The sequence below is a fragment of the Blennius ocellaris genome (genome assembly GCF_963422515.1).
Source record: "Blennius ocellaris genome assembly, chromosome: 11".
Classification (NCBI taxonomy): Eukaryota; Metazoa; Chordata; class Actinopteri; order Blenniiformes; family Blenniidae; genus Blennius; species Blennius ocellaris.
This window is the reverse complement of record NC_137660.1, coordinates 29,786,556-29,813,055: the sequence shown is the minus strand read 5'-3', so window position 1 is coordinate 29,813,055 and position 26,500 is coordinate 29,786,556. Positions and strand designations below refer to the sequence as shown.

The 26,500-nt window shown below is 53.3% G+C and overlaps 1 protein-coding gene across 1 annotated transcript in view; it reads left to right on the top strand.

Annotated features, from left to right (window-relative positions):
• LOC308136204 (septin-7-like) overlaps positions 1 to 26,500 on the top strand; it is a 36,097-nt gene that overhangs the window by 3,130 nt on the left and 6,467 nt on the right. The window contains 10 exon segments of the mRNA XM_080504448.1: positions 10,639 to 10,745; positions 13,459 to 13,488; positions 13,490 to 13,560; positions 13,728 to 13,862; positions 17,004 to 17,121; positions 18,083 to 18,175; positions 19,201 to 19,297; positions 24,596 to 24,647; positions 24,855 to 24,980; positions 25,737 to 25,872. Coding sequence (XP_080360574.1) covers positions 10,639 to 10,745; positions 13,459 to 13,488; positions 13,490 to 13,560; positions 13,728 to 13,862; positions 17,004 to 17,121; positions 18,083 to 18,175; positions 19,201 to 19,297; positions 24,596 to 24,647; positions 24,855 to 24,980; positions 25,737 to 25,872 — 965 coding nt within the window.

The window sequence follows — 26,500 nt, the reverse complement described above, 5'->3', positions numbered from 1 at the left end:
TTAGTTAGTTGGTTGGTTGGTTGGGTAGCAGTTGGTTAGTTAGTTAGTTGGTTGGTTGGGTAGCAGTTGGTTAGTTGGTTGGTTGGTTGGTTGGTTGGTTGGTTGGTTGGGTAGCAGTTGGTTAGTTAGTTAGTTGGTTGGTTGGTTGGGTAGCAGTTGGTTAGTTGTTTGGTTGGTTGGGTAGCAGTTGGTTGGTTGGTTGGTTGGGTAGCAGTTGGTTAGTTGTTTGGTTGGTTGGGTAGCAGTTGGTTAGTTGTTTGGTTGGTTGGGTAGCAGTTGGTTGGTTGGTTGGGTAGCAGTTGGTTAGTTAGTTAGTTGGTTGGTTGGTTGGGTAGCAGTTGGTTAGTTGTTTGGTTGGTTGGGTAGCAGTTGGTTGGTTGGTTGGTTGGGTAGCAGTTGGTTAGTTAGTTAGTTGGTTGGTTGGTTGGTTGGGTAGCAGTTGGTTGGTTGGTTGGTTGGGTAGCAGTTGGTTAGTTAGTTAGTTGGTTGGTTGGTTGGTTGGTTGGGTAGCAGTTGGTTAGTTAGTTAGTTGGTTGGTTGGTTGGGTAGCAGTTGGTTAGTTGTTTGGTTGGTTGGGTAGCAGTTGGTTGGTTGGTTGGTTGGGTAGCAGTTGGTTAGTTGTTTGGTTGGTTGGGTAGCAGTTGGTTGGTTGGTTGGTTGGGTAGCAGTTGGTTAGTTAGTTAGTTGGTTGGTTGGTTGGGTAGCAGTTGGTTAGTTGTTTGGTTGGTTGGGTAGCAGTTGGTTGGTTGGTTGGTTGGGTAGCAGTTGGTTAGTTGTTTGGTTGGTTGGGTAGCAGTTGGTTGGTTGGTTGGTTGGGTAGCAGTTGGTTAGTTAGTTAGTTGGTTGGTTGGTTGGGTAGCAGTTGGTTAGTTGTTTGGTTGGTTGGGTAGCAGTTGGTTGGTTGGTTGGTTGGGTAGCAGTTGGTTAGTTAGTTAGTTGGTTGGTTGGTTGGGTAGCAGTTGGTTGGTTGGTTGGGTAGCAGTTGGTTAGTTGGTTGGTTGGTTGTTTGGTTGGTTGGGTAGCAGTTGGTTGGTTGGTTGGGTAGCAGTTGGTTGGTTGGTTGGGTAGCAGTTGGTTAGTTGGTTGGTTGGTTGTTTGGTTGGTTGGGTAGCAGTTGGTTAGTTGGTTGGTTGGTTGGTTGGTTGGTTGGGTTCCAGGTTCCTGCTGGTCCAGGAACCAGGTCCAGGTTCCTGCTGGGCCAGGAACCAGGTCCAGGTTTCTGCTGGTCCAGGAACCAGGTCCAGGCTCCTGCTGGTCCAGGAACCAGGTCCAGGCTCCTGCTGGTCCAGGAACCAGGTCCAGGTTCCTGCTGGTCCAGGAACCAGGTCCAGGTTCCTGCTGGGCCAGGAACCAGGTCCAGGTTTCTGCTGGGCCAGGAACCAGGTCCAGGCTCCTGCTGGTCCAGGAACCAGGTCCAGGTTCCTGCTGGTCCAGGAACCAGGTCCAGGTTTGCAGGAAAGTGAAGTTTCCTCCATGAACAAGTCTGAACATGAAGCCTGGTTGTTCAGTTTCATATATTTGCTTCACATCCAGAAGGAAACAAAGATCCCGTCAACACACTTCAACCTGTTCAGCCTCTTTCACTTCAGAGTGTGGAAGTTGGAGGAGTTTGAGTTTTACAAGGCTGCGAGCCAAAGGGGGGGTGTGGGGGGGTCTGGGGGGGGGGGGGGGGGTCTGGGGCTCCTCTCTGGTCACCAAACAGGAAGTTGACTGAGCTCCAGACGAGTCAGAGGCTCTAAACTCTCTGGGCTTTTTAAAAGTGCAGCGGTGGTTGTTAAAAAGCGACACCGTGGTGAGAGAAGATCAGTGATGGTCGTCGACGTTCAGCGTCTCAGAACCTCCCGACCCAGAACGTCCAGCGTCTCAGAACCTCCCGACCCAGAACGTTCAGCGTCTCAGAACCTCCCGGCCCAGAACGTCCAGCGTCTCAGAACCTCCCGACCCAGAACGTCCAGCGTCTCGGAACCTCCCGACCCAGAACGTCCAGCATCTCAGAACCTCCCGACCCAGAACGTCCAGCATCTCAGAACCTCCCGACCCAGAACGTCCAGCGTCTCAGAACCTCCCGACCCAGAACGTTCAGCGTCTCAGAACCTCCCGACCCAGAACGTCCAGCGTCTCAGAACCTCCCGACCCAGAACGTTCAGCGTCTCAGAACCTCCCGGCCCAGAACGTCCAGCGTCTCAGAACCTCCCGACCCAGAACGTCCAGCGTCTCGGAACCTCCCGACCCAGAACGTCCAGCATCTCAGAACCTCCCGACCCAGAACGTCCAGCATCTCAGAACCTCCCGACCCAGAACGTCCAGCGTCTCAGAACCTCCCGACCCAGAACGTTCAGCGTCTCAGAACCTCCCGACCCAGAACGTCCAGCGTCTCAGAACCTCCCGACCCAGAACGTTCAGCGTCTCAGAACCTCCCGACCCAGAACGTCCAGCGTCTCAGAACCTCCCGGCCCAGAACGTTCAGCGTCTCAGAACCTCCCGACCCAGAACGTCCAGCGTCTCAGAACCTCCCGACCCAGAACGTCCAGCGTCTCAGAACCTCCCGACCCAGAACGTCCAGCGTCTCAGAACCTCCCGACCCAGAACGTCCAGCGTCTCAGAACCTCCCGACCCAGAACGTTCAGCGTCTCAGAACCTCCCGACCCAGAACGTCCAGCGTCTCAGAACCTCCCGACCCAGAACGTTCAGCGTCTCAGAACCTCCCGACCCAGAACGTCCAGCGTCTCAGAACCTCCCGACCCAGAACGTTCAGCGTCTCAGAACCTCCCGACCCAGAACGTCCAGCGTCTCAGAACCTCCCGACCCAGAACGTCCAGCGTCTCAGAACCTCCCGGCCCAGAACGTCCAGCGTCTCAGAACCTCCCGACCCAGAACGTTCAGCGTCTCAGAACCTCCCGGCCCAGAACGTCCAGTGTCTCAGAACCTCCCGACCCAGAACGTCCAGCGTCTCAGAACCTCCCGACCCAGAACGTTCAGCGTCTCAGAACCTCCCGACCCAGAACGTCCAGTGTCTCAGAACCTCCCGGCCCAGAACGTTCAGCGTCTCAGAACCTCCCGGCCCAGAACGTTCAGCGTCTCAGAACCTCCCGACCCAGAACGTCCAGCGTCTCAGAACCTCCCGGCCCAGAACGTCCAGCGTCTCAGAACCTCCCGGCCCAGAACGTTCAGCGTCTCAGAACCTCCCGGCCCAGAACGTTCAGCGTCTCAGAACCTCCCGACCCAGAACGTTCAGCGTCTCAGAACCTCCCGGCCCAGAACGTTCAGCGTCTCAGAACCTCCAGACCCAGAACGTCCAGCGTCTCAGAACCTCCCGACCCAGAACGTTCAGCGTCTCAGAACCTCCCGACCCAGAACGTCCAGCGTCTCGGAACCTCCCGACCCAGAACGTCCAGCGTCTCGGAACCTCCCGACCCAGAACGTCCAGCGTCTCGGAACCTCCCGACCCAGAACGTCCAGCGTCTCGGAACCTCCCGACCCAGAACGTCCAGCGTCTCGGAACCTCCCGACCCAGAACGTTCAGCGTCTCGGAACCTCCCGACCCAGAACGTCCAGCGTCTCAGAACCTCCCGACCCAGAACGTCCAGCGTCTCAGAACCTCCCGACCCAGAACGTCCAGCGTCTCGGAACCTCCCGACCCAGAACGTCCAGCGTCTCGGAACCTCCCGACCCAGAACGTCCAGCGTCTCGGAACCTCCCGACCCAGAACGTTCAGCGTCTCGGAACCTCCCGACCCAGAACGTCCAGCGTCTCGGAACCTCCCGACCCAGAACGTCCAGCGTCTCGGAACCTCCCGACCCAGAACGTCCAGCGTCTCAGAACCTCCCGACCCAGAACGTTCAGCGTCTCGGAACCTCCCGGCCCAGAACGTTCAGCGTCTCGGAACCTCCCGGCCCAGAACGTTCAGCGTCTCAGAACCTCCCGTCCCAGAACGTCCAGCGTCTCAGAACCTCCCGACCCAGAACGTTCAGCGTCTCAGAACCTCCCGGCCCAGAACGTCCAGCGTCTCAGAACCTCCCGACCCAGAACGTTCAGCATCTCAGAACCTCCCGACCCAGAACGTCCAGCGTCTCAGAACCTCCCGACCCAGAACGTCCAGCATCTCAGAACCTCCCGACCCAGAACGTCCAGCGTCTCAGAACCTCCCGGCCCAGAACGTCCAGCGTCTCAGAACCTCCCGACCCAGAACGTTCAGCGTCTCAGAACCTCCCGGCCCAGAACGTCCAGTGTCTCAGAACCTCCCGACCCAGAACGTTCAGCGTCTCAGAACCTCCCGGCCCAGAACGTCCAGTGTCTCAGAACCTCCCGACCCAGAACGTCCAGCGTCTCAGAACCTCCCGACCCAGAACGTTCAGCGTCTCAGAACCTCCCGACCCAGAACGTCCAGTGTCTCAGAACCTCCCGGCCCAGAACGTTCAGCGTCTCAGAACCTCCCGGCCCAGAACGTTCAGCGTCTCAGAACCTCCCGGCCCAGAACGTCCAGCGTCTCAGAACCTCCCGGCCCAGAACGTTCAGCGTCTCAGAACCTCCCGGCCCAGAACGTCCAGCGTCTCAGAACCTCCCGGCCCAGAACGTCCAGCGTCTCAGAACCTCCCGGCCCAGAACGTTCAGCGTCTCAGAACCTCCCGGCCCAAAACGTTCAGCGTCTCAGAACCTCCCGACCCAGAACGTCCAGCGTCTCAGAACCTCCCGACCCAGAACGTTCAGCGTCTCAGAACCTCCCGACCCAGAACGTCCAGCGTCTCGGAACCTCCCGACCCAGAACGTCCAGCGTCTCGGAACCTCCCGACCCAGAACGTCCAGCGTCTCGGAACCTCCCGACCCAGAACGTCCAGCGTCTCGGAACCTCCCGACCCAGAACGTCCAGCGTCTCAGAACCTCCAGACCCAGAACGTCCAGCGTCTCAGAACCTCCCGACCCAGAACGTCCAGCGTCTCAGAACCTCCAGACCCAGAACGTTCAGCGTCTCAGAACCTCCAGACCCAGAACGTTCAGCGTCTCAGAACCTCCCGACCCAGAACGTCCAGCGTCTCAGAACCTCCAGACCCAGAACGTCCAGCGTCTCAGAACCTCCAGACCCAGAACGTTCAGCGTCTCAGAACCTCCCGACCCAGAACGTCCAGCGTCTCAGAACCTCCCGGCCCAGAACGTCCAGCGTCTCAGAACCTCCCGACCCAGAACGTTCAGCGTCTCAGAACCTCCCGACCCAGAACGTTCAGCGTCTCAGAACCTCCCGACCCAGAACGTTCAGCGTCTCAGAACCTCCCGACCCAGAACGTTCAGCGTCTCAGAACCTCCCGACCCAGAACGTCCAGCGTCTCAGAACCTCCCGACCCAGAACGTTCTCTCGTTGATCACAAGAGTCAGAGTCTTTCAGGAAACGTTTGTTTTCAACATATTGAAGCTCGTCGTCTGTGTTTGTGAGTAAAAATAATGTTGTTGTGACCTCTGAGGGCGGAGTCCAGGCCGGACTCACCAGACGGGACTTTAAATGTCTCACCAGGAATAAAAAAGTAAAAAAAAAAAAAAGAGTCTTGGCTCCGCGAGGTTGACGTTTCTCCGGCGCTCTGGGGGATTTCCAGCCTGGAAACAGAGACGCTCTTGTTCTGGCTTGAGGAGCCGCCAGCTGGCGTCTGGCTGCAGCGGCGGAGCAGCGTGAAGTACCGCTAGCCCCGGTCTGGTTCTACTGCTGGCCCCGGTCTGGTTCTACCGCTAGCCCCGGTCTGGTTCTACCGCTAGCCCCGGTCTGGTTCTACTGCTGGCCCCGGTCTGGTTCTACCGCTAGCCCCGGTCTGTTCTACCGCTAGCCCCGGTCTGGTTCTACTGCTGGCCCCGGTCTGGTTCTACCGCTAGCCCCGGTCTGGTTCTACCGCTAGCCCCGGTCTGGTTCTACTGCTGGCCCCGGTCTGGTTCTACCGCTAGCCCCGGTCTGGTTCTACCGCTGGCCCCGGTCTGGTTCTACCGCTAGCCCCGGTCTGGTTCTACCGCTAGCCCCGGTCTGGTTCTACCGCTAGCCCCGGTCTGGTTCTACCGCTAGCCCCGGTCTGGTTCTACCGCTAGCCCCGGTCTGGTTCTACCGCTAGCCCCGGTCTGGTTGTACCGCTAGCTCCGGTCTGGTTCTACCGCTGGCCCCGGTCTGGTTCTACCGCTGGCCCCGGTCTGGTTCTACCGCTGGCCCCGGTCTGGTTCTACCGCTGGCCCCGGTCTGGTTCTACCGCTAGCCCCGGTCTGGTTCTACCGCTAGCCCCGGTCTGGTTCTACCGCTATCCCCGGTCTGGTTCTACCGCTAGCCCCGGTCTGGTTCTACCGCTAGCCCCGGTCTGGTTGTACCGCTAGCTCCGGTCTGGTTCTACCGCTAGCCCCGGTCTGGTTCTACCGCTGGCCCCGGTCTGGTTCTACCGCTGGCCCCGGTCTGGTTCTACCGCTGGCCCCGGTCTGGTTCTACCGCTAGCCCCGGTCTGGTTCTACCGCTAGCCCCGGTCTGGTTCTACCGCTAGCCCCGGTCTGGTTCTACCGCTGGCCCCGGTCTGGTTCTACCGCTGGCCCCGGTCTGGTTCTACCGCTGGCCCCGGTCTGGTTCTACCGCTGGCCCCGGTCTGGTTCTACCGCTGGCCCCGGTCTGGTTCTACCGCTGCCCCCGGTCTGGTCCTACCGCTGGCCCCGGTCTGGTCCTACCGCTGGCCCCGGTCTGGTTCTACCGCTGGCCCCGGTCTGGTTCTACCGCTGGCCCCGGTCTGGTTCTACCGCTGGCCCCGGTCTGGTTCTACCGCTAGCCCCGGTCTGGTTCTACCGCTAGCCCCGGTCTGGTTCTACCGCTAGCCCCGGTCTGGTTCTACCGCTAGCCCCGGTCTGGTTGTACCGCTAGCTCCGGTCTGGTTCTACCGCTGGCCCCGGTCTGGTTCTACCGCTGGCCCCGGTCTGGTTCTACCGCTGGCCCCGGTCTGGTTCTACCGCTAGCCCCGGTCTGGTTCTACCGCTAGCCCCGGTCTGGTTCTACCGCTGGCCCCGGTCTGGTTCTACCGCTGGCCCCGGTCTGGTTCTACCGCTGGCCCCGGTCTGGTTCTACCGCTGGCCCCGGTCTGGTTCTACCGCTGGCCCCGGTCTGGTTCTACCGCTGGCCCCGGTCTGGTTCTACCGCTGGCCCCGGTCTGGTTCTACCGCTGGCCCCGGTCTGGTTCTACTACTAGCCCCGGTCTGGTTCTACCGCTGGCCCCGGTCTGGTTCTACCGCTGGCCCCGGTCTGGTTCTACCGCTGGCCCCGGTCTGGTTCTACCGCTAGCCCCGATCTGGTTCTACCGCTAGCCCCCGTCTGGTTCTACCGCTGGCCCCGGTCTGGTCCTACCGCTACCCCCGGTCTGGTTCTACCGCTGGCCCCGGTCTGGTTCTACCGCTAGCCCCGGTCTGGTTCTACCGCTAGCCCCGGTCTGGTTCTACCGCTAGCCACCGGACGGGGGGACGAGCCGGGACCTCGGTCGGCGAGCTGTGTGGTTCACGGTTCACTTCCTGTTGTACCAGCTGAGAGCGTTCCAGTTGTCCTGGGAACTGGGAATTCTGACTAGTTTCCAGGAAGCCCCGTCGATCTCCAGCCCGTCACCGGACAAATGTCCCCCAGCGTTGACCCGTCCAGCTTTTGGAAGGTTCTGTCGTCTGCATCCAGAGTGGCAGTGGCTAGCATTAGCATTAGCCTGCATCCACATTGGCAGTGGTTAGCATTAGCGTTAGCCTGTATGTGTAAGACGGTCTGACGAGGTTCAGATTGACCGCGTTGCCTACTGACCTTGTAGGAGGCAGCGAGTGAGTGAAGCAAGGCTTTACTCCCGCTAATCTGCAGGCTTAGCACACACACACACACACACACACACACACACACACACACACACACACACACACTACTTGTTAATCACTCTTACTCGTGTCTTCATGACGGAACTCGGAGGAAAAATGATGTTTTCACTTGAAGGGTTGTGTTAGTGTTGGTGTCACTTCTGGAGAGAGAGAGAGAGAGAGAGAGAGAGAGAGTCTGGTGTCAGAGGAGGAAGATGCTCTATAATCTGGTGTCAGAGGAGGAAGATGCTCTATAATCTGGTGTCAGAGGAGGAAGATGCTCTATAATCTGGTGTCAGAGGAGGAAGATGCTCTATAATCTGGTGTCAGAGGAGGAAGATGCTCTATAATCTGGTGTCAGAGGAGGAAGATGCTCTATAATCTGGTGTCAGAGGAGGAAGATGCTCTATAATCTGGTGTCAGAGGAGGAAGATGCTCTATAATCTGGTGTCAGAGGAGGAAGATGCTCTATAATCTGATGTTAGAGGAGGAAGATGCTCTATAATCTGGTGTCAGAGGAGGAAGATGCTCTATAATCTGATGTTAGAGGAGGAAGATGCTCTATAATCTGGTGTCAGAGGAGGAAGATGCTCTATAATCTGATGTTAGGGGAGGAAGATGCTCTATAATCTGGTGTTAGGGGAGGAAGATGCTCTATAATCTGATGTTAGAGGAGGAAGATGCTCTATAATCTGGTGTCAGAGGAGGAAGATGCTCTATAATCTGGTGTCAGAGGAGGCAGATGCTCTATAATATTTTGTGACCTCATCATGATGTTTCTCATCAGTTTGAATTTGCAGAACATGAACACATTCATTTGACCTAATTGTTCAGTGTGTGTGTGTGTGTGTGTGTGTGTGTGTGTGTGTGTGTGTGTGTGTGTGTGTGTGTGTGTGTGTGTGTGTGTGTGTGTGTGTGTGTGTGTGTGTGTGTGTGTGTGTGTGTGTGTGTGTGTGTGTGTGTGTGTGTGTGTGTGTGTGTGTGTGTGTGTGTGTGTGTAAAATCTCTTTAACTTCACATAACAGATAAATGTGTCCCAGAGCGACTTTACTGAACTCAGAAAATAAATGTTTGATGTTGATGAATGTTGACTGAAGCTGCGAGACGTCTGGTGGTGGAGGACAAGTCTGTCCCCGTCTGTCCCAGTCTGTCCTCGTCCTGCCTCTTCATTCCTCCTCCTCCTCCTCCTCCTCCTCCTCCTCCTCGCCGCCTCCGGCTGCAACACTCATCCAGCGCCGTGCACGCCGGCGTGTTCATGCATGCTCAGTCAGACCACCGCAGGCGGGTCTCACACACACACACACACACACACACACACACACACACACGTGCGCCTCATTCTTTCGCTGGTCCCGTTTTCCCGGCGTCTCTATTTTCAGACACTCATGTCGGCAGCCAGTCGCCACGTGCAGAATCTGTCACCGTCTCTTTAATTCAAAGCCTCCAGATTTTTGTAAAAAAAAAAGGGGCGTGGCCTGTGTCCCTCCAAGGCTCCTTTCATCTCGCAGTGAGGGACTAAAGGGGTTCCTGCTCTAGATGCCCCCGTGGAGGGTTCTGGTTCTACATGACCATCTCCAGGGTTCTGGATCCAGGGTTCTTGCTCCAGGGTTCTTGCTCCAGGGTTCTTGCTCCAGGGTTCTGGTTCCAGGGTTCTAGCTCTGCACACACATCTGTATGTGTTTGCTGGGTGGTAGTTAGCAGGCCGTCCAGGATGTGGGGCAGCCAGCTGCTGCCCCCGGGGGCCGGGGGAGGAGGGGCAGGGGGGGGGGGGGGGGGCAGGAATGTGAGGAATCCCGTGGGAAACCCACGAGACTTTGTTTGTTTCTCTCTGAGCCGTCGCTCCTCCTGCTCCTCCTGCGCCTCCACGGCGAGGAGGCGTCATAACGCTGCAGCAGGATGAGGGTCAACACTGACACCTGGAACAACCCCGCTATGTGGGGGGCGGGGGGGGGGGGGGGTGGAGCTGAGGCTCCGTCACTTAGTGGGAGGAAGATGCTCTGTAATGTGGAGCTTCACTCACATGACATCAAACACAGTCGTGTTTTTATGCAGCAAAAGTAACCAAATGCTAATCGCGGCTACTGTGGATGAAGGCTAACGCTAATGCTAATGCTAAAGCTTGGTCCTGTGTCAGACCTCAGGCAGCTCAGCTCAAAGAACCAAAAGATCAAAGAGGAATCTCCTCCACCTGCTAACTGCTAGCAAACACCAGCTGATCATCGGCAAACATCACAGTGTGCAGTTAGCTAATACCGCCATGTGCCCCCCCCCCCCACCATGATGCCCCCCCCATTTGCCTCCCAGGCTCAGCTTTAATTAAATATTGATTCCCCAGGAGGGGCGGCGCTCTGGAAACACCCTGATGACCTGCAGATGCTTTACTTACCCCCCGCTGTTAAACCTCCTCCCCCAACTGCCCCGCTGCTTTTGCATCTGTCCCTCTATCTGCCCTGCCCCTCTATCTACCCTCTATCTGCCCTGTCCCTCTATCTGCCCCTCTATCTACCCTGCCTCTCTATCTGCCCCTCTATCTACCCTGCCTCTCTATCTGCCCCTCTATCTACCCTGCCTCTCTATCTGCCCCTCTATCTGCCCCTCCTCAGCAACAACCCAGTAAATTCTTCAGTGGATCTAGAAGTTACTTGAAAGATTTAATGTGTTTTTTAAATCTATTTAATGTTGTATTTATTATAGTTATATATTTAGTGGGGGGACGGGGGGGGGGGGGGGTCAGGGGGTGTGGGGGGGGGTGGTGAGGGGGGTGACCACTAGGGGTCAGTAGCAGGAAGCAGACCTGTACCTGATGTGTTCCAGGTGAGTCCGGCCTGGGGAAGTCCACCCTCATCAACTCGCTGTTCCTCACAGACCTGTACTCCAAAGACTACCCTGGACCCTCGCAGCGCATCAAGAAGACGGTGCAGGTCAGTCTCACCCCCCCCGACCCCCCGACCCCCCCCGTTTCACCAGAGATCAAAGTGAGAAATGAGATGAGGCTGCCGGAGACTTTCTGCTTTAGCAGAGTCGTGTTGTCACTGAGGACGGGGGGGGACGGGGGGGAGGATGGGGGGGGGACGGGCCTGGTTCTGTCCTTTTATGGTTATGACACATTGGGGGGGGGGGGGGGGGGGCAGAGGGAAGACAGGATGACAGAGAGAAGGAATGTGGGGGAGGAGGTTTAGTGTGATGAGAGAAAAACATGAGGGGGGGGGGGCGATGGTGAGTCCCTGGGTCTCCCTTGGTGCCCCCCCAAGGTCTGAGGGGGGGGACCCAGGGCAGGAATGTTCCCATGAAACGCCACTGTGCCCTTCTCAACCTCATCCTCATCCTCATCCTATCCTGTACTACACTCCCCCTGGGGGAGGGGGGGGGGGGGGGGGGGGGGGGGGGGGTCGGTCAATCCTCCACATTCACATTCCCCCAGATCACATTTCTCTCAGTGAGTCGAGCTGCATTTTTGAGGTTCTTTCTGTTTTTCTTCACCAGAAAATAGAAAAGATCAGATTGGAGCAGAACCAACACACACACACACACACACACACACACACACACACACACACACACACACACACACACACACACACACACACACACACAGCTGTAAAACGGCTGGTCTGAAGTGTGTTTGTGTTTGAGAGAGAATGTGTGCAGTTAAAGAGGCGTCCTGAAATAAAAGCAGCAGCAGGAAGTGAAGGTCTGAGCGTCTTTCTACTTTACGTCTTCCAGCAATTCAATAAACAATCATTTGACTCTGAAACGGAGGATTAAAGCTTCATCTAATATCAAAATGTGTGACTTTAGGACTTAAATATAATAATAATAATAATAATATATATAATATAATATAAACACAGACTTCTTATTTGAGCCCAATGTGTTTCTACAACACGTCAAAACAAGAATCAACATTCTGGATCAATGGAAACGTTTTTAATTTAGCAGCACAAGACGAGTCCCAGGTTTTAACATCTGTTTCACCCCTGTTTCCTTTTATATCCTATTTAAAAACCATTCCAAAATAAAAGTACCAAGTTGGGTTGTTATTACGGTGACTGTCAAAATAAAAGCACCCAGTTGGATTGTTCCTACGGTGACTTTCTGACCACCAGCTCACCAGAGGTTGTTTAAAATCCTTATAAAAGTGTAAATATAGATCTGACGGAGGTTTGGCCCTTTGAGTTCTGGTTTCTTATTCTGGCGGCAGCAGAGCCACTTCCTGCTGCTCCTGAGGAGGATCAGCTGAAGTCTGAGGCTTTCAAAATAAAACCTTCAACGTCAAGTCGTTACAAGACGTGAACTGAAAATTCAGGGATTTGACCAGAATGGAGGTAAACGATCAAACATCGTACACATTTATTGTGGTAGATTCATGTATTGCGTCTCGACAGGAAGTGGATTTCAAAGCGACTAAATTTAGAGTCGACCTGCAAACCGTCGCCAGAGGAAACTGCAGGTCTGCAGTGAGGAGCAGGATCCTGATGTGTGGGTAGAGGATGTTCCTCATCAGAACCCTGCAGGATCCTGATGTTCTGAGTGGGTAGAGGATGTTCCTCATCAGAACCCTGCAGGATCCTGATGTTCTGAGTGGGTAGAGGATGTTCCTCATCAGAACTCTGCAGGATCCTGATGTTCTGAGTGGGTAGAGGATGTTCCTCATCAGAACCCTGCAGGATCCTGATGTTCTGAGTGGGTAGAGGATGTTCCTCATCAGAACCCTGCAGGATCCTCATGTTCTGAGTGGGTAGAGGATGTTCCTCATCAGAACTCTGCAGGATCCTGATGTTCTGAGCGGGTAGAGAATGTTCCTCATCAGAACCCTGCAGGATCCTGATGTTCTGAGTGGGTAGAGGATGTTCCTCATCAGAACCCTGCAGGATCCTGATGTTCTGAGTGGGTAGAGGATGTTCCTCATCAGAACCCTGCAGGATCCTGATGTTCTGAGTGGGTAGAGGATGTTCCTCATCAGAACCCTGCAGGATCCTCATGTTCTGAGTGGGTAGAGGATGTTCCTCATCAGAACCCTGCAGGATCCTGATGTTCTGAGTGGGTAGAGGATGTTCCTCATCAGAACCCTGCAGGATCCTCATGTTCTGAGTGGGTAGAGGATGTTCCTCATCAGAACTCTGCAGGATCCTGATGTTCTGAGTGGGTAGAGGATGTTCCTCATCAGAACCCTGCAGGATCCTGATGTTCTGAGTGGGTAGAGGATGTTCCTCATCAGAACCCTGCAGGATCCTCATGTTCTGAGTGGGTAGAGGATGTTCCTCATCAGAACCCTGCAGGATCCTGATGTTCTGAGTGGGTAGAGGATGTTCCTCATCAGAACCCTGCAGGTTCTCCGGCGTGGGCCGGCGATCAAATCGTACATTAATCCGTGTGAAAAGACTGGGAACGACGACGGCCGACCGGAACGAGACACGAGGTCGTCTTTTCACCAGAACTAAGACCAGACCTGGGTCTCACTGCGGCAGGACTTCCTGGATGACTTTTATTTTGACAGTCACCCTTAATAACAATCATGTTGGCGATATAGAAGCACGTCGTCTTCAGAGCGTTGCTGCGGCAACAGGACACTTTTCTGCTGCGTCAGTTGACCTGACGTGGTCCGGTGGTGGTGGTGGTGATGGTGTGTTCCAGGTGGAGCAGTCCAAGGTGTTGATCAAGGAGGGGGGGGGTCCAGCTCACGCTCACCATCGTGGACACTCCGGGGTTCGGAGACGCTGTGGACAACAGCAACTGGTGAGGAGTCCCTTTAAAACTCTGTTCTTAGAACCCCATGACCCCAGAGCTCGGAGGGTTCCGGGGGGGGGGGGGGGGGTGGGGGGGGGGCCTCTAGGGGCCTCGGTCCCCAGTCAGACCCCCAGTCAGCGCTCTGACCGGGGGTCTGGTTCTGTCCGTCCCCCCAGCTGGCAGCCCGTCATCAACTACATCGACAGCAAGTGTGAGGACTTCCTGAACGCAGAGTCCAGAGTGAACCGCCGGTCCATGCCTGACAACAGAGTGCACTGCTGCCTGTACTTCATCGCCCCCTCTGGCCACGGGTGGGTACTGCAGTGTGTGTGTGTGTGTGTGTGTGTGTGTGAGACTCTGCTGCATAATGACAGTTTTTATCCAGACTGTGGTTCAATACACATTCGTGGCCACATGAATGTACTGGTTTGTGTTTCGTGTGTGTGTGTGTGTGTGTGTGTGTGTGTGTGTGTGTGTGTGTGTGTGTGTGTGTGTGTGTGTGTGTGTGTGTGTGTGTGTGTGTGTGTGTGTGTGTGTGTGTGTGTGTGTGTGTGTGTTGGGGCGAGGAGGCTGCCAGCCAGCGACTGTGACCCACTAACGTTATATAATCGCGCTCATGCTCAGTGGAGCTCCGCTCTCCGTCTCTGAAGCGGCCAATCAGAGCGGAGGCTCGTCTCGGACGAGCCTCCGCTCTGATTGGCCGCTTCTCATCCTGCAGAGCCTCGCCACTGTGGGGCTGCAGCGCCGCATCACTCATGCATCCCTGCACAACGGAAATCAATGGATGTTGGAAGTTCAGAAACCAGAAAAACATTGTGCACAGATGAAGAGGAGTGAGGTAGAGGAGGAGGGGGAGGAGGAGTGAGGTAGAGGAGGAGGGGGAGGAGGAGTGAGGTAGAGGAGGAGGGGGAGGAGGAGTGAGGTAGAGGAGGAGGAGGAGGAGGAGTGAGGTAGAGGAGGAGGGGGAGGAGGAGTGAGGTAGAGGAGGAGGGGGAGGAGGAGTGAGGTAGAGGTAGAGGAGGAGGAGGAGGAGGAGTGAGGTAGAGGAGGAGGAGTGAGGTGGAGGAGGAGGAGGAGGAGTGAGGTAGAGGAGGAGGAGTGAGGTAGAGGAGGAGGAGGAGGAGTGAGGTAGAGGAGGAGGAGTGAGGTAGAGGAGGAGGAGGAGGAGTGAGGTAGAGGAGGAGGAGGAGTGAGGTAGAGGAGAGTGAGGTAGAGGAGGAGGGGTGAGGTAGAGGAGGAGGAGGAGGAGTGGGGTAGAGGAGGAGGAGGGTGAGGTAGAGGAGGAGAAGTGAGGTAGAGGAGGAGGAGTGAGGTGGAGGAGGAGGAGGAGGAGGAGTGAGGTAGAGGAGGAGGGGGAGGAGGAGTGAGGTAGAGGTAGAGGAGGAGGAGGAGGAGGAGTGAGGTGGAGGAGGAGGAGGAGGAGGAGTGAGGTAGAGGAGGAGGAGTGAGGTAGAGGAGGAGGAGGAGGAGTGAGGTAGAGGAGGAGGAGGAGGAGTGAGGTAGAGGAGGAGGAGGAGTGAGGTAGAGGAGGAGGAGTGAGGTAGAGGAGGAGGAGTGAGGTAGAGGAGGAGGGTGAGGTAGAGGAGGAGAAGTGAGGTAGAGGAGGAGGAGTGAGGTGGAGGAGGAGGAGGAGGAGTGAGGTGGAGGAGGAGGAGGAGGAGTGGGGTAGAGGAGGAGGAGGAGGAGTGGGGTAGAGGAGGAGGAGGGGTGAGGTAGAGGAGGAGAAGTGAGGTAGAGGAGGAGAAGTGAGGTAGAGGAGGAGGAGTGAGGTGGAGGAGGAGGAGGAGGAGTGGGGTAGAGGAGGAGGAGGGTGAGGTAGAGGAGGAGGAGGAGTGAGGTAGAGGAGGAGGAGGGTGAGGTAGAGGAGGAGGAGTGAGGTAGAGTAGGGTGAGGTAGAGGAGGGTGAGGTAGAGGAGGAGGAGGGTGAGGTAGAGGAGGAGGAGTGAGGTAGAGTAGGGTGAGGTAGAGGAGGGTGAGGTAGAGGAGGAGGAGGGTGAGGTAGAGGAGATCTTAGCTTCTCTCGTGTGTATAAAGCAGGATTCCTTCAGGACAAACTGCAGCTGCTGTCAAACCTGAACTGTTCCTCTGAGACACACACACACACACACACACACACACACACACACACACACACACACACACACACACACACACACACACAGCAGCTGCACACAGAAAAACAAGCCAGTGCTTCTACAACTGTCACAATTGTACCATGACACACACACACACACACACACACACACACACACACACACACACACACACACACACACACACACACACACACACACACACACACACACACACACACACACACACACACACACACACACACACACACACCTTCATTGTATGGCCCATGTGAGGCGGCTGCTTCCCTCTGCTGACGACTGTCGGTACTGCAGCCTTACGCCGCCACACCAGTCCCTCCTTGTTTACATGATACTCAGATTACAGTTACTCTCCACACTAAACTACATCCTCATTGTGGCAAAGACGCATTAACGGGAAACGTCGACGTGGCGATATAAACACCGATATGGTGGATTAAACATAGCGGTCACTTTTTAACCCTTCGACCTCCGTCAGCCTCCGTCACCACCTGCACTAAATTACATTGATACTTATGTTATATCATATATTTCATCTGGCATAATGCATGTGCATATACATGTATTTATACATGTGCAAGTACACTAATACCATTGCATTATTATTATTATAAGTATACTATTACTATTGGTATTATTATTATTATTACTGATATATATATATATATATATCTCTCGCTCTCTCTCTCTCTCTCTCAGGTTTTTTTCTTAAACTTTGCAGCTGCAGCTTAAATTCCGCTGCTCTGAAGTCCAGAAAATACGGTAGCTTTGAAATTGTGTTTTGATGTTTTTTGAACCTGAACTGAAATAAAAAAAAATTAACATGCAAAACGCCGCAATCTCGCCTCGTAACAAAAACGTGGTTGGAGTTCAGAATCGACCGGCGGCGTCTCCATGGCAACGCGTCCAACCCTTTTGTTTTTTGTTTTTTAAACTTTCTTTTTATTTATTTTTGAACAATTGTAAAATACAAGAACAAACATATCAAAGCAAATACAATAAAAAATTAAATCAAAATCTATAATAAAATTAACTAGCAGGGGAAAAGATTCCAGAACTCACCGGGTCACATGTCTTCGTCAACACGTCTCTTCTCACTCAGGTGAATCTTACGTCGTCGCCGTTCTTATATATTGTCCATTTCTCCCATTTCTTCTCCAACATGGAAGAGGCTGCTTTAAATCTGTACTTTTAACCCTCGCGGTAATAAAAGAACCTTTTTTTCATGACATTTTAGAGAACAGGTGTTTGTTTGGTGGTTCCTCCACACGTGGTGCCAGTCGCTACGTGATATTTCGACACTGAAGTGGTTTTGGCCGTTTCCTCTGTGTTGGTCAGACTGAAGCCGCTGGACATCGAGTTCATGAAGAGGCTCCATGACAAGGTCAACGTCATCCCTCTCATCGCCAAGGCCGACACCCTGACCCCCGAGGAGTGCCAGCTCTTCAAGAAGCAGGTACTTACTTCACTTGGCAGTTACTGTAAACATAAAGTAGCTAGTTTGGTTTTTGTGCCGCAACGTCGTTATTTCACTTTTCACAAACGGATGTTCGGCTCCTTCACGTCGCCAGCAGCTTTTCTGCAGCAGTTCTTAACGCAGATCCTGTGTTAATAATGCTGTAGCGCTAACGTTAGCATTAGCATTAGCATTAGCCGATCTGCCAGTTTGGGCCATCTGAAGCGGTTTTGCACCAGCAGGTTTTCTGCAGCGGTTCTGGAACGACGACGGGGGAAAATACTCGAAATGTCGACGTTGAAAATACCAAATTGTTTTTTTTAAGTTAGGAAATGTCTTTTATTTCTTTGTACAGCACTGTTTATTGCCCTGTTTGAATGGTGCCTTGCCTTGCCTTGTTTTGGCCTAAAGTATCTCTAAATTGTCTATTAAATGTCTTGAATGTGTTTTATCTATTTGTCATCATTAACATGTTTTTTGTTTTTTATATATATATATTTATTGAGTTTTTTACTTTAACAAGCATCACAGTAGAAATACAGAAACAAATATTGCTTAATTAGCATCCATACAGTTAAATATCAAGGTGCCTTAAGAACAAATAATATTCCTTAAAGTATTTTTGAAAAATATTAGGGACAAATTGTTTATACCAAACAAACTAAACCGTCATAAAACAACCGAAACAAACACACAGAAGAAATCAGAAGAAAAGTGTTTCTCCCACCTTTTCTGTCAAGTATCATTAAGTGAAGAACTAAAATCGAGACAACAAAATGTAACTAGTTACTTTGGTAGCGTTCCTGTGTTAATAATGCTGTGGCGCTAACATTAGCATTAGCATCAGCCGATCCGCCAGTTTCACGACGGACTCTTTAGGTTCATCTGAAGCGGTTTTGCAGACGATCGGTGACGTTTGTCCTCAAAACTTTTCTGTTTTTTGTTTTTTTTTCTGTTCCAGATCATGAAAGAGATTCAGGAGCACAAAATCAAAATCTACGAGTTTCCCGACACGGAGGACGACGAGGACAACAAACTCATCCGCAAGATCAAGGTGAGAGCCGGACCGGAGGTTTTCCTGGTGGATCCGGACCCTGCAGACGTTTGTGTTCTGAGGAACTTTGTGTTCCGTCAGTAGAAAAGCTTTGATCTCCTTTGATGTTAGCCAAACATGTTTCTGCCATTAAAAAAAAAAAAAAAAAAAAAAAATCACAAATATGTTTATTGAAATTTTCAATTTAAGGACAAAACATGTAAAACACACACAAATACAACAAAATGAAATAACCCCCCCCCCCCCCCCCCCCCATTGCCTTTGGCAATATATATCAGTTTCTCCACGGCCAAGTTACTGGACATCATTTTAATCCAGTTTCACTCCAGGTCTTTCTGTGTCCTTCCATTTCAAAGCAATAACATATTTTATCTGCACCAAACAAAAAATGACAAGTTTCTTGTTTTTTGTTCTGCATTTAAAGCTATTTGGAAAAAAATGTGCAATATACAGAGTTTAGCATCTCAGGGCATTTTACATTCAATTAAATCAGAAATGAGCACAGATTTGCTTCCAAAAGCTTTGAAGTTCCTCACACTGCCACACACAATGATGAAGTTTCCACTTTTCTTTACCACGTTTGACACAATCATCGGGTATATTAGGGTTGAAATGATGTGACGTAGGTTCTGAACCACTTGTACTGCGCTAGTCGAAATCTTGTGTTGATGGTTTGTTTTTGTGAGTAAACAAGAGTTACTCCGTTCCTCAACTGAAATGTCTGTTTCCATATCGGATCTCCAGGCTTGTGAATATGAAAGACTACTTTCTTTTGAGGCTGTACTTAAAATATTATCTGCCATTTTAATTTTGTGTGTGTGGATAGACATCGTTTTCTAAAAGTTGCTGTGCGAAGATGAACTTTCTTTTGAAATGGCCAAAGCCAAACCGGCACGCAGCGTAAAGGGGAGCCCGAGTGTGTCGGGGGCGTTGTTCTGGCAGCGTAGTACCGACGGGCCTGCCGGCGGTTCCTCCCCATTGCCTTGCCGCCGCCGCCTTGCTCACCCAACCAAACTGTGTTCCAGGAGAAGATGCCTCTGGCCGTGGTCGGCAGCAACGTGGTGATCGAGGTGAACGGGAAGAAGGTCCGAGGCCGGCAGTACCCCTGGGGCGTGGCTGAAGGTAGGGTCGCAGTCTGGGGACGGGCTCCGTTGAGCACAATGTAGGGCGTTGAAAGGTTCCCGGAGACGTTTGACGTATGGACGCCAAATGCTTTCGTCGGCAGCGTCAAGGAGACGTTTCCTGAATCTCAGGTTCAGTCCATATTTGCTAGAACCAGAGAGGCACGCAAACAGGAAATCTATGGAAATACCTCTTATTGCGGTCTTGGTTCCTCGGTACTCGATCAATGGTTCCTTGTCGGGGGTCACTTTGAAGACACTGCATGCTCAAGTTTCACTAAAATACTGTCCTGATGTAGAAAATGTCCACCTCCTCGGCATCAAACCGTCCATTCAGAGTCCTGAAGGTGAACTCTCGCCTCGTTTCAGAGGTTTGACATCACGTATGGCATTGATTCAAGCAGACTTTAGTGGTAGGGTCACATGGGCTGATAGAGACTGTCAATACTTGTATGGAAACTGTAAAACTGCTATAAAAAAAAAAACACTTCCGGTCTGGATTCCTAGAAGGAAGTGAAGTGAAGAACTGAAGGACGCTTTGAGAAAAGTGGAATCACCAAGTCACCTGAAAGACTGTTCTGATCTCTAAGGTCCTTTAAAAACTGTCCATGGAAACCTTGAGGGTACGTCTTTGTTTGGCCCTTGTCCTTGTTTGGCCCTTGTCCTTGTTTGGCCCCTGTCCTTGTTTGGTCCTTGTCCTTGTTTGGCCCTTGTCCTTGTTTGGCCCTTGTCCTTGTTTGGCCCCATGTTGAGCTCCAGAATCTTCTGAGGTAGGAATCCAGTACTGACGAAGCTGTCAGTTGGGTCTCATCAACTTGATTCCAACCACAGTCTCTTGTCCAATAGTGGGACACTAACAAGTCTTCCAGTCTTGGTTCCTTGGAGCTGGATGCTTCTTTAGGCTGGTTTTGATGCTAGATCCTCAAATCAAACAAAAGTACCGTTCTAATTGCAGTGAACCTCTAAAAACCCACGTTCTCCATTTATGGAGAAAAGGTTCCGTTGGAACTCTCAGTGCCTCCGATTCAGGGGAACCTGGTTTAAGGAGGAAATATTGTTACGAAGCACAGGAGAACCAAGGAGTGGCTCCGTTAGAAGAATGTCATGGTTCTAGAGTGGCTGAGCCAGTCTCCAGACCTAAAGCCAATAGAACATCTGAGGAGGGAGCTGAAACCTGCCGGATCTAGAGAAGATCTTGTGTGGAGGAGTGTTGCAGGGCCACTCTGGCCAAGAACGACCGGGAACCTTTGACCTCTGTGACCGCGAACAAAGGCTCTTTACCAAATACTGACGTTTCCACCTGTGCTGCAAGAAAATGTGATTTCCTGAATATTCTTTTATTTAAATTGCATGTCTCACAGTGGGAATTCCCCTACGATGTCGATTTCAGAGCCTTTCACGATATCTAAGTGGGGGAACTTGCAAAGTCGCAGGGTGTTCAAATACTGGGTGTAGGGCAGGACATACTTCTTTTATGAGAGCAGCAACTTATCATACTGGATTGATTAAAGGGTACAATAAGTACTTCTGTCCCCATAAATGTCCTCCCGTCATCCGGGACACTTGAAAATACCGTGAATCTGGTTGAAGCTGTGTCGAGACGGTGTTCAGAGACAGGAAGTGACTCGTGAGAATCGCCGGTCGTCCGCTGACAAGTGTGACGTTGTCTTCTACAGTCGTAGCTGTCCTCCACCTCAACACACACACACACACACACACACACTCCTTTTCCTAGAGTGTCTGCCGGCCCAGATGAGGGTTGTGGAGAAGGGTGGAGAAGGGTGGAGAAGGGTGTAGAGGGGTGGAGAAGGGGTGTAGGCGAGTCCATCCTGGCTGGTGAAGCCGTGGTCGGCTGTGTGGACTCTGACGCTGTACGACGATCTTTACCTCCGTCAGTTTGTCTCTGTGTCTCTGAGGTTGACCGATTATCAGTCTTTCACTATTTCATTCTTTCTTTTCTCTCTTTTTGTTTCTTTCTTTTATTTTTTTTCTTTGTCTACTCTTTTCCATGACTGACAGAGGGCATTTTTGGTAAACAAAACCATCTTTCACTTTATTTCATCCTCATTTTTCTCCCCCCTCCTGCTCCTCCCCCCCTCCTCCTCCTCCTCCTCTCCCCCCCCCCCCTCCCCCACCTCCTCCTCCTCCACCACTCTTCTGTTGCTGTGCTGTCTCATCATTAGGCTGATGGTCAAACCAATGCTCGAATCAGACTTGGGCTTCAGACTCACCCAAACCCTGAACTACGTCTTATTTTGAAACTCTTTCTCAGTTTGAAATCTTCAAAGGGAACAAAGAGCCTCTCAGGTGACCTCAGCTCTTCGCCCCTCGCTGCTCTTCGCCAACACTCAGAAGGATGGAAATAATAAAAGTCATTTATTCTCGTCGTCCTCAAAATTCCGAGTTCAAACTTTGGACTTGTTGCAAGAATTAAGAAAACAGAGTTTGTAGACTTGAGGTCAAGAGTCTGGGTCGGACCGCCGGTGGGTTCGTCAGTCTGACTTGTTTTAATGGAACTTTTAACACGATTTTAAAAGACCATGTCTTTTAACTTTAACGTCTCTCAACTGGAGGTCCAGGAGACTTCTTAAGTCATATTTGGTCCCGAGTCTATAAACAGTCCGTCTGATGAGTGTTGGCATGAGACAGGAAGCAGGAGGGCGACCAGGAGGTCACATGAGGGGTCACTTCGTCTGGTCACTGGATTTGAACCAGCAAACCGTAAATGACGCTAAAGTTCTCTTCAGAATCTCACAGTAGTTCATCATGATTTGGATTTATTTTAGCTTTGACACTTGCCTTTGATCTCAGTAACAGAAGTTCCTTTGAAGTGTCAGACTTTTCAACAGTTCCAGAGAAAAACAGAAAACGTTAGACGGAGTTTTGTGACGAAAGTCAAACTCCTGTGACTTTGAAGACGAGTTTTCCGCGGTGGTGGTTTGGGTCCAGGACCCAGGTTTGGGTCCAGGACCCAGGTTTGGGTCCAGGTCTGATGCTGTGAATCGTCATGGAGAAAACTAGAGGCTGCATCAGAACCCCAGGCTTTAACACCCTGGACGCCCCTCCTCCTCTCCGTGGTACCAGACCCCCCCCCCCCCCCCCCCGGTGCCTGGTACCACCGGGCCGAGGCCGGGCTCCGCCCTCCTAACGCACATCGCTTTATAGCTTCATGGGCAGTTAACGTACGGCCGGCGCCTTGCAGGACGGCGTGGCGCCGCCTCTTCACCCGTCGCCAACAGATCGTTTGCTCTCCGGTGTCATTAAAACCCAACGCTAGTCCATCGTCACGGCCTCAGTCGGCGCCGCCCGCAGGCTCAGAACTCCCGGTGTCCAGCCAGAGACCACATTGACCAGGTCCTGGTCCAGAGCCGGACCAGTGAAACCAGATCCTGGTCCAGAGCCGGACCAGTGAGACCTTAAAAACTCAAGTCTGCATCAGGAGTTTTTCTGCCGTCCATCAACAAATAAAGTCTTTATTCTCAGTCACAACCTGTTTTCTTTCCCTGAACCTTGTGAACCTCGACCCCCTGCTGAGCTCCTCGGCTCCACCCCCCTCGCCCCCCCCCCCCCCTTTGAGACCGGCGCCCCCTGCTGGCCATGCACAGTCCTCATTTAACCCCACCCACCCAACCCCAACCCCCCCGCTGCCTTCCTCCTCCAACCCCCCCAACCAGCCCCTGAACTGTCGCCAGTCAGCTTGGACACGTGTAGGTTAGGGTGTTGATCTGGGCTGAATCTGGGCCCAACCAGGGCCGAATCTGGGCCAAACCAAGGCCAGATCTGGGCCCAACCAGGGCCAAATCTGGGCCCAACCAAGGCCAGATCTGGGCCCAACCAAGGCCCAACCAAGGCCAAATCTGGGCCGAACCAGGGCCAAATCTGGGCCGAACCAGGGCTGAACCAAGGTCGAATCTGGGCCGAACCAGGGCCGAACCAGGGCCAATCCTGAGCCGCACCAAAAACCAAACGCCCCAGATTTAGCCCCTCCCCCCCTCTGCTGGGCCGCAGACAGTAACCCGTCCCCCTCCCCTCCGTCAGAGCTCCCCCCTCTAGAAGAGACAGGAGGTCAGTGGCTGGCCTGGGACGCCACAGGGCGGGACTGGATCAGTTTCATCAATGGTAAGGTGTCCTCGTCCTCCTCCTCCTCGTCCTCCCGCCGCCCCGGAGACGGGGGACGGCCCAGTGGGGAGATCAGCTGCAGACCCGTCCCAGAGTCCCGCCTCGTCACCTCGTCACCTCGTCATGAAGAGTCAAACGGTCTCGTCTCGCTGTCGGACCGACGGCGAGTTCTGGTGTCTGTCCCACAGCTCGTGTTTCTGTCTCTAACTGTCCTGCAGGGACGGCCTGATCAGACAGGAGCCTCGCTCTGCGACCCGCCGCAATATTGACGAGCAATATTTCCACCGACGGATCGCTACGAGGTCTGACAGACTTTGTTGGGCGGTTCGGTGGAAAATAGCAGCAGAATGAGACACTTTCTACAACCTGTTGACTAAAGTGAGGTTGTCCAGAGGGGACAGACTGCAGGACAGAGACAAACCTCACGATGTCCCACCGTAGTGCCTGAACCCCCCTGAGCAGAGGCCAACTTCCTGTCCACGTGACCTAATCAGCGTTTTAGGGTGGACACCGTCGTGTCCAGCGACACGCCGAAGCCAAGGCGGCGTTTCAAAAGTTCTCCACGATGAAACCTGTTTAAAAAAATTGTAAAAAAAAAAAAAAAAAATGTCAGGGCCCTGAAACGATGCCGTTACTGAACTCGCCTCACTATTGAGCGCCTGAATATAAGCCCCGCCCACCAGATTCTAAAAGGAACGAGAGAACGTTCGGACACATCACCCATTAATGGTACGAAGCTCGTTAACGAATAAAGATCCATTAATTGATTAAGCCGTTTTGGCGTCCTGTCTGATCCCGGCCTGCCCCAGCCCCGCCCCCGCCCCCCAGCCCCGCCCCAGCCCCGCCCCCGCCCCTCCCCCTCCCCCGCCCCCCCGCCAGCCGACGGATGAATGAAGCTCTGTCTGACCTCAATAATAAATAACACACCGGGTCTGTCTGTTTACCCACAATTCTTTGCTCTGACGTAGCGCCTGAACCAAAGTCATGCTGTGCAGATGTTTCACCTTTCCTCCAAAACCCTGAATAATTAATTATTTATTTATTTATCCAGGAGTTTCTCTCTGTAGTAACTGTGTGTGTGTGTGTGTGTGTGTGTGTGTGTGTGTGTGTGTGTGTGTGTGTGTGTGTGTGTGTGTGTGTGTGTGTGTGTGTGTGTGTGTGTGTGTGTGTGTGTGTTCAGTGGAGAACGGCGAGCACTGCGACTTCACCGTGTTGCGCAACATGCTCATCAGGTGAGACACTTTGTTCAATTCTTCTTTATTAAAATGTTAAATGAACATTAATTATAATTATTATCATTAATTATAATTAATTATGAAACATTGAGATGAGCTTTGTAAGGAACGTGCAGAAATCTGGATCATCAACGGATCCAGTTGCATCTGGAAAATCCGGTAATCTATACGACCCCCTCCCCCCCCCCCCCCCCCCCACTGTAGAACCCACATGCAGGACCTGAAGGACGTCACCAACAACGTCCACTATGAGAACTACCGCAGTAAGAAGCTGGCCGCCGTCACCTGCAACGGCGTGGACACCTCCAAGACCAAGGGCCAGCTCACCAAGTGAGAACCCCCCCCCACTTTGTTTTCACCCTGACCCCACTGGGACCCCCCCAGTTTGTTTTCACCCAGACCCCCCCAGTTTGTTTTCACCCTGACCCCACTGTGACCCCCCCAGTTTGTTTTCACCCTGACCCCACCGTGACCCCCCCACTTTGTTTTCACCCTGACCCCACTGGGACCCCCCCAGTTTGTTTTCACCCAGACCCCCCCAGTTTGTTTTCACCCTGACCCCACTGTGACCCCCCCAGTTTGTTTTCACCCTGACCCCACCGGGACCCCCCCAGTTTGTTTTCACCCTGACCCCACTGGGACCCCCCCAGTTTGTTTTCACCCAGACCCCCCCAGTTTGTTTTCACCCTGACCCCACTGTGACCCCCCCAGTTTGTTTTCACCCTGACCCCACCGGGACCCCCCCAGTTTGTTTTCACCCTGACCCCACTGGGACCCCCCCAGTTTGTTTTCACCCAGACCCCCCCAGTTTGTTTTCACCCTGACCCCACTGTGACCCCCCCAGTTTGTTTTCACCCTGACCCCACTGGGACCCCCCCCAGTTTGTTTTCACCCAGACCCCCCCAGTTTGTTTTCACCCTGACCCCACTCTAACCCCCCCAGTTTGTTTTCACCCTGACCCCACTCTGACCCCCCCAGTTTGTATTGACCTTGACCCCACTCTAACCCCCCCAGTTTGTATTGACCTTGACCCACTGTGACCCCCCCAGTTTGTCTGGCCACTGACCCACTGTGACCCCCCTGCAGGAGCCCCCTGGCTCAGATGGAGGAGGAGCGCCGGGAACACGTGATGAAGATGAAGAAGATGGAGGCGGAGATGGAGCAGGTGTTTGAGATGAAGGTGAAGGAGAAGAAGCAGAAGCTGAAGGACTCAGAGGCCGAGGTCAGTTTGACGCCCAACTCTCAACAGGTCACCCCCTCACCGGGTCACCACATCACAGGGTCACCACATTCCAGGGTCACCACATCACAGGGTCACCCCCTCACCAGGTCACCACATCACAGGGTCACCACATTCCAGGGTCACCACATCACAGGGTCACCCCCTCACAGGGTCACCCCCTCACAGGGTCACCACATCACAGGGTCACCCCCTCACCGGGTCACCACATCACAGGGTCACCACATCACAGGGTCACCCCCTCACCGGGTCACCCCCTCACCGGGTCACCACCTCACAGGGTCACCACATCACAGGGTGTAACCACATCACAGGGTCACCACCTCACAGGGTCACCACCTCACAGGGTCACCACATCACAGGGTCACCACCTCACAGGGTCACCCCCTCACCGGGTCACCAGATCACAGGGTCACCCCGTCACAGGGTCACCAGATCACACAGGGTCACCCCCTCACAGGGTCACCCCCTCACACGGTCACCACCACACACAGGGTCACCAGATCACACAGGGTCACCCCCTCACACGGTCACCACCACACACAGGGTCACCAGATCACACAGGGTCACCCCCTCACACGGTCACCACCACACACAGGATCACCAGATC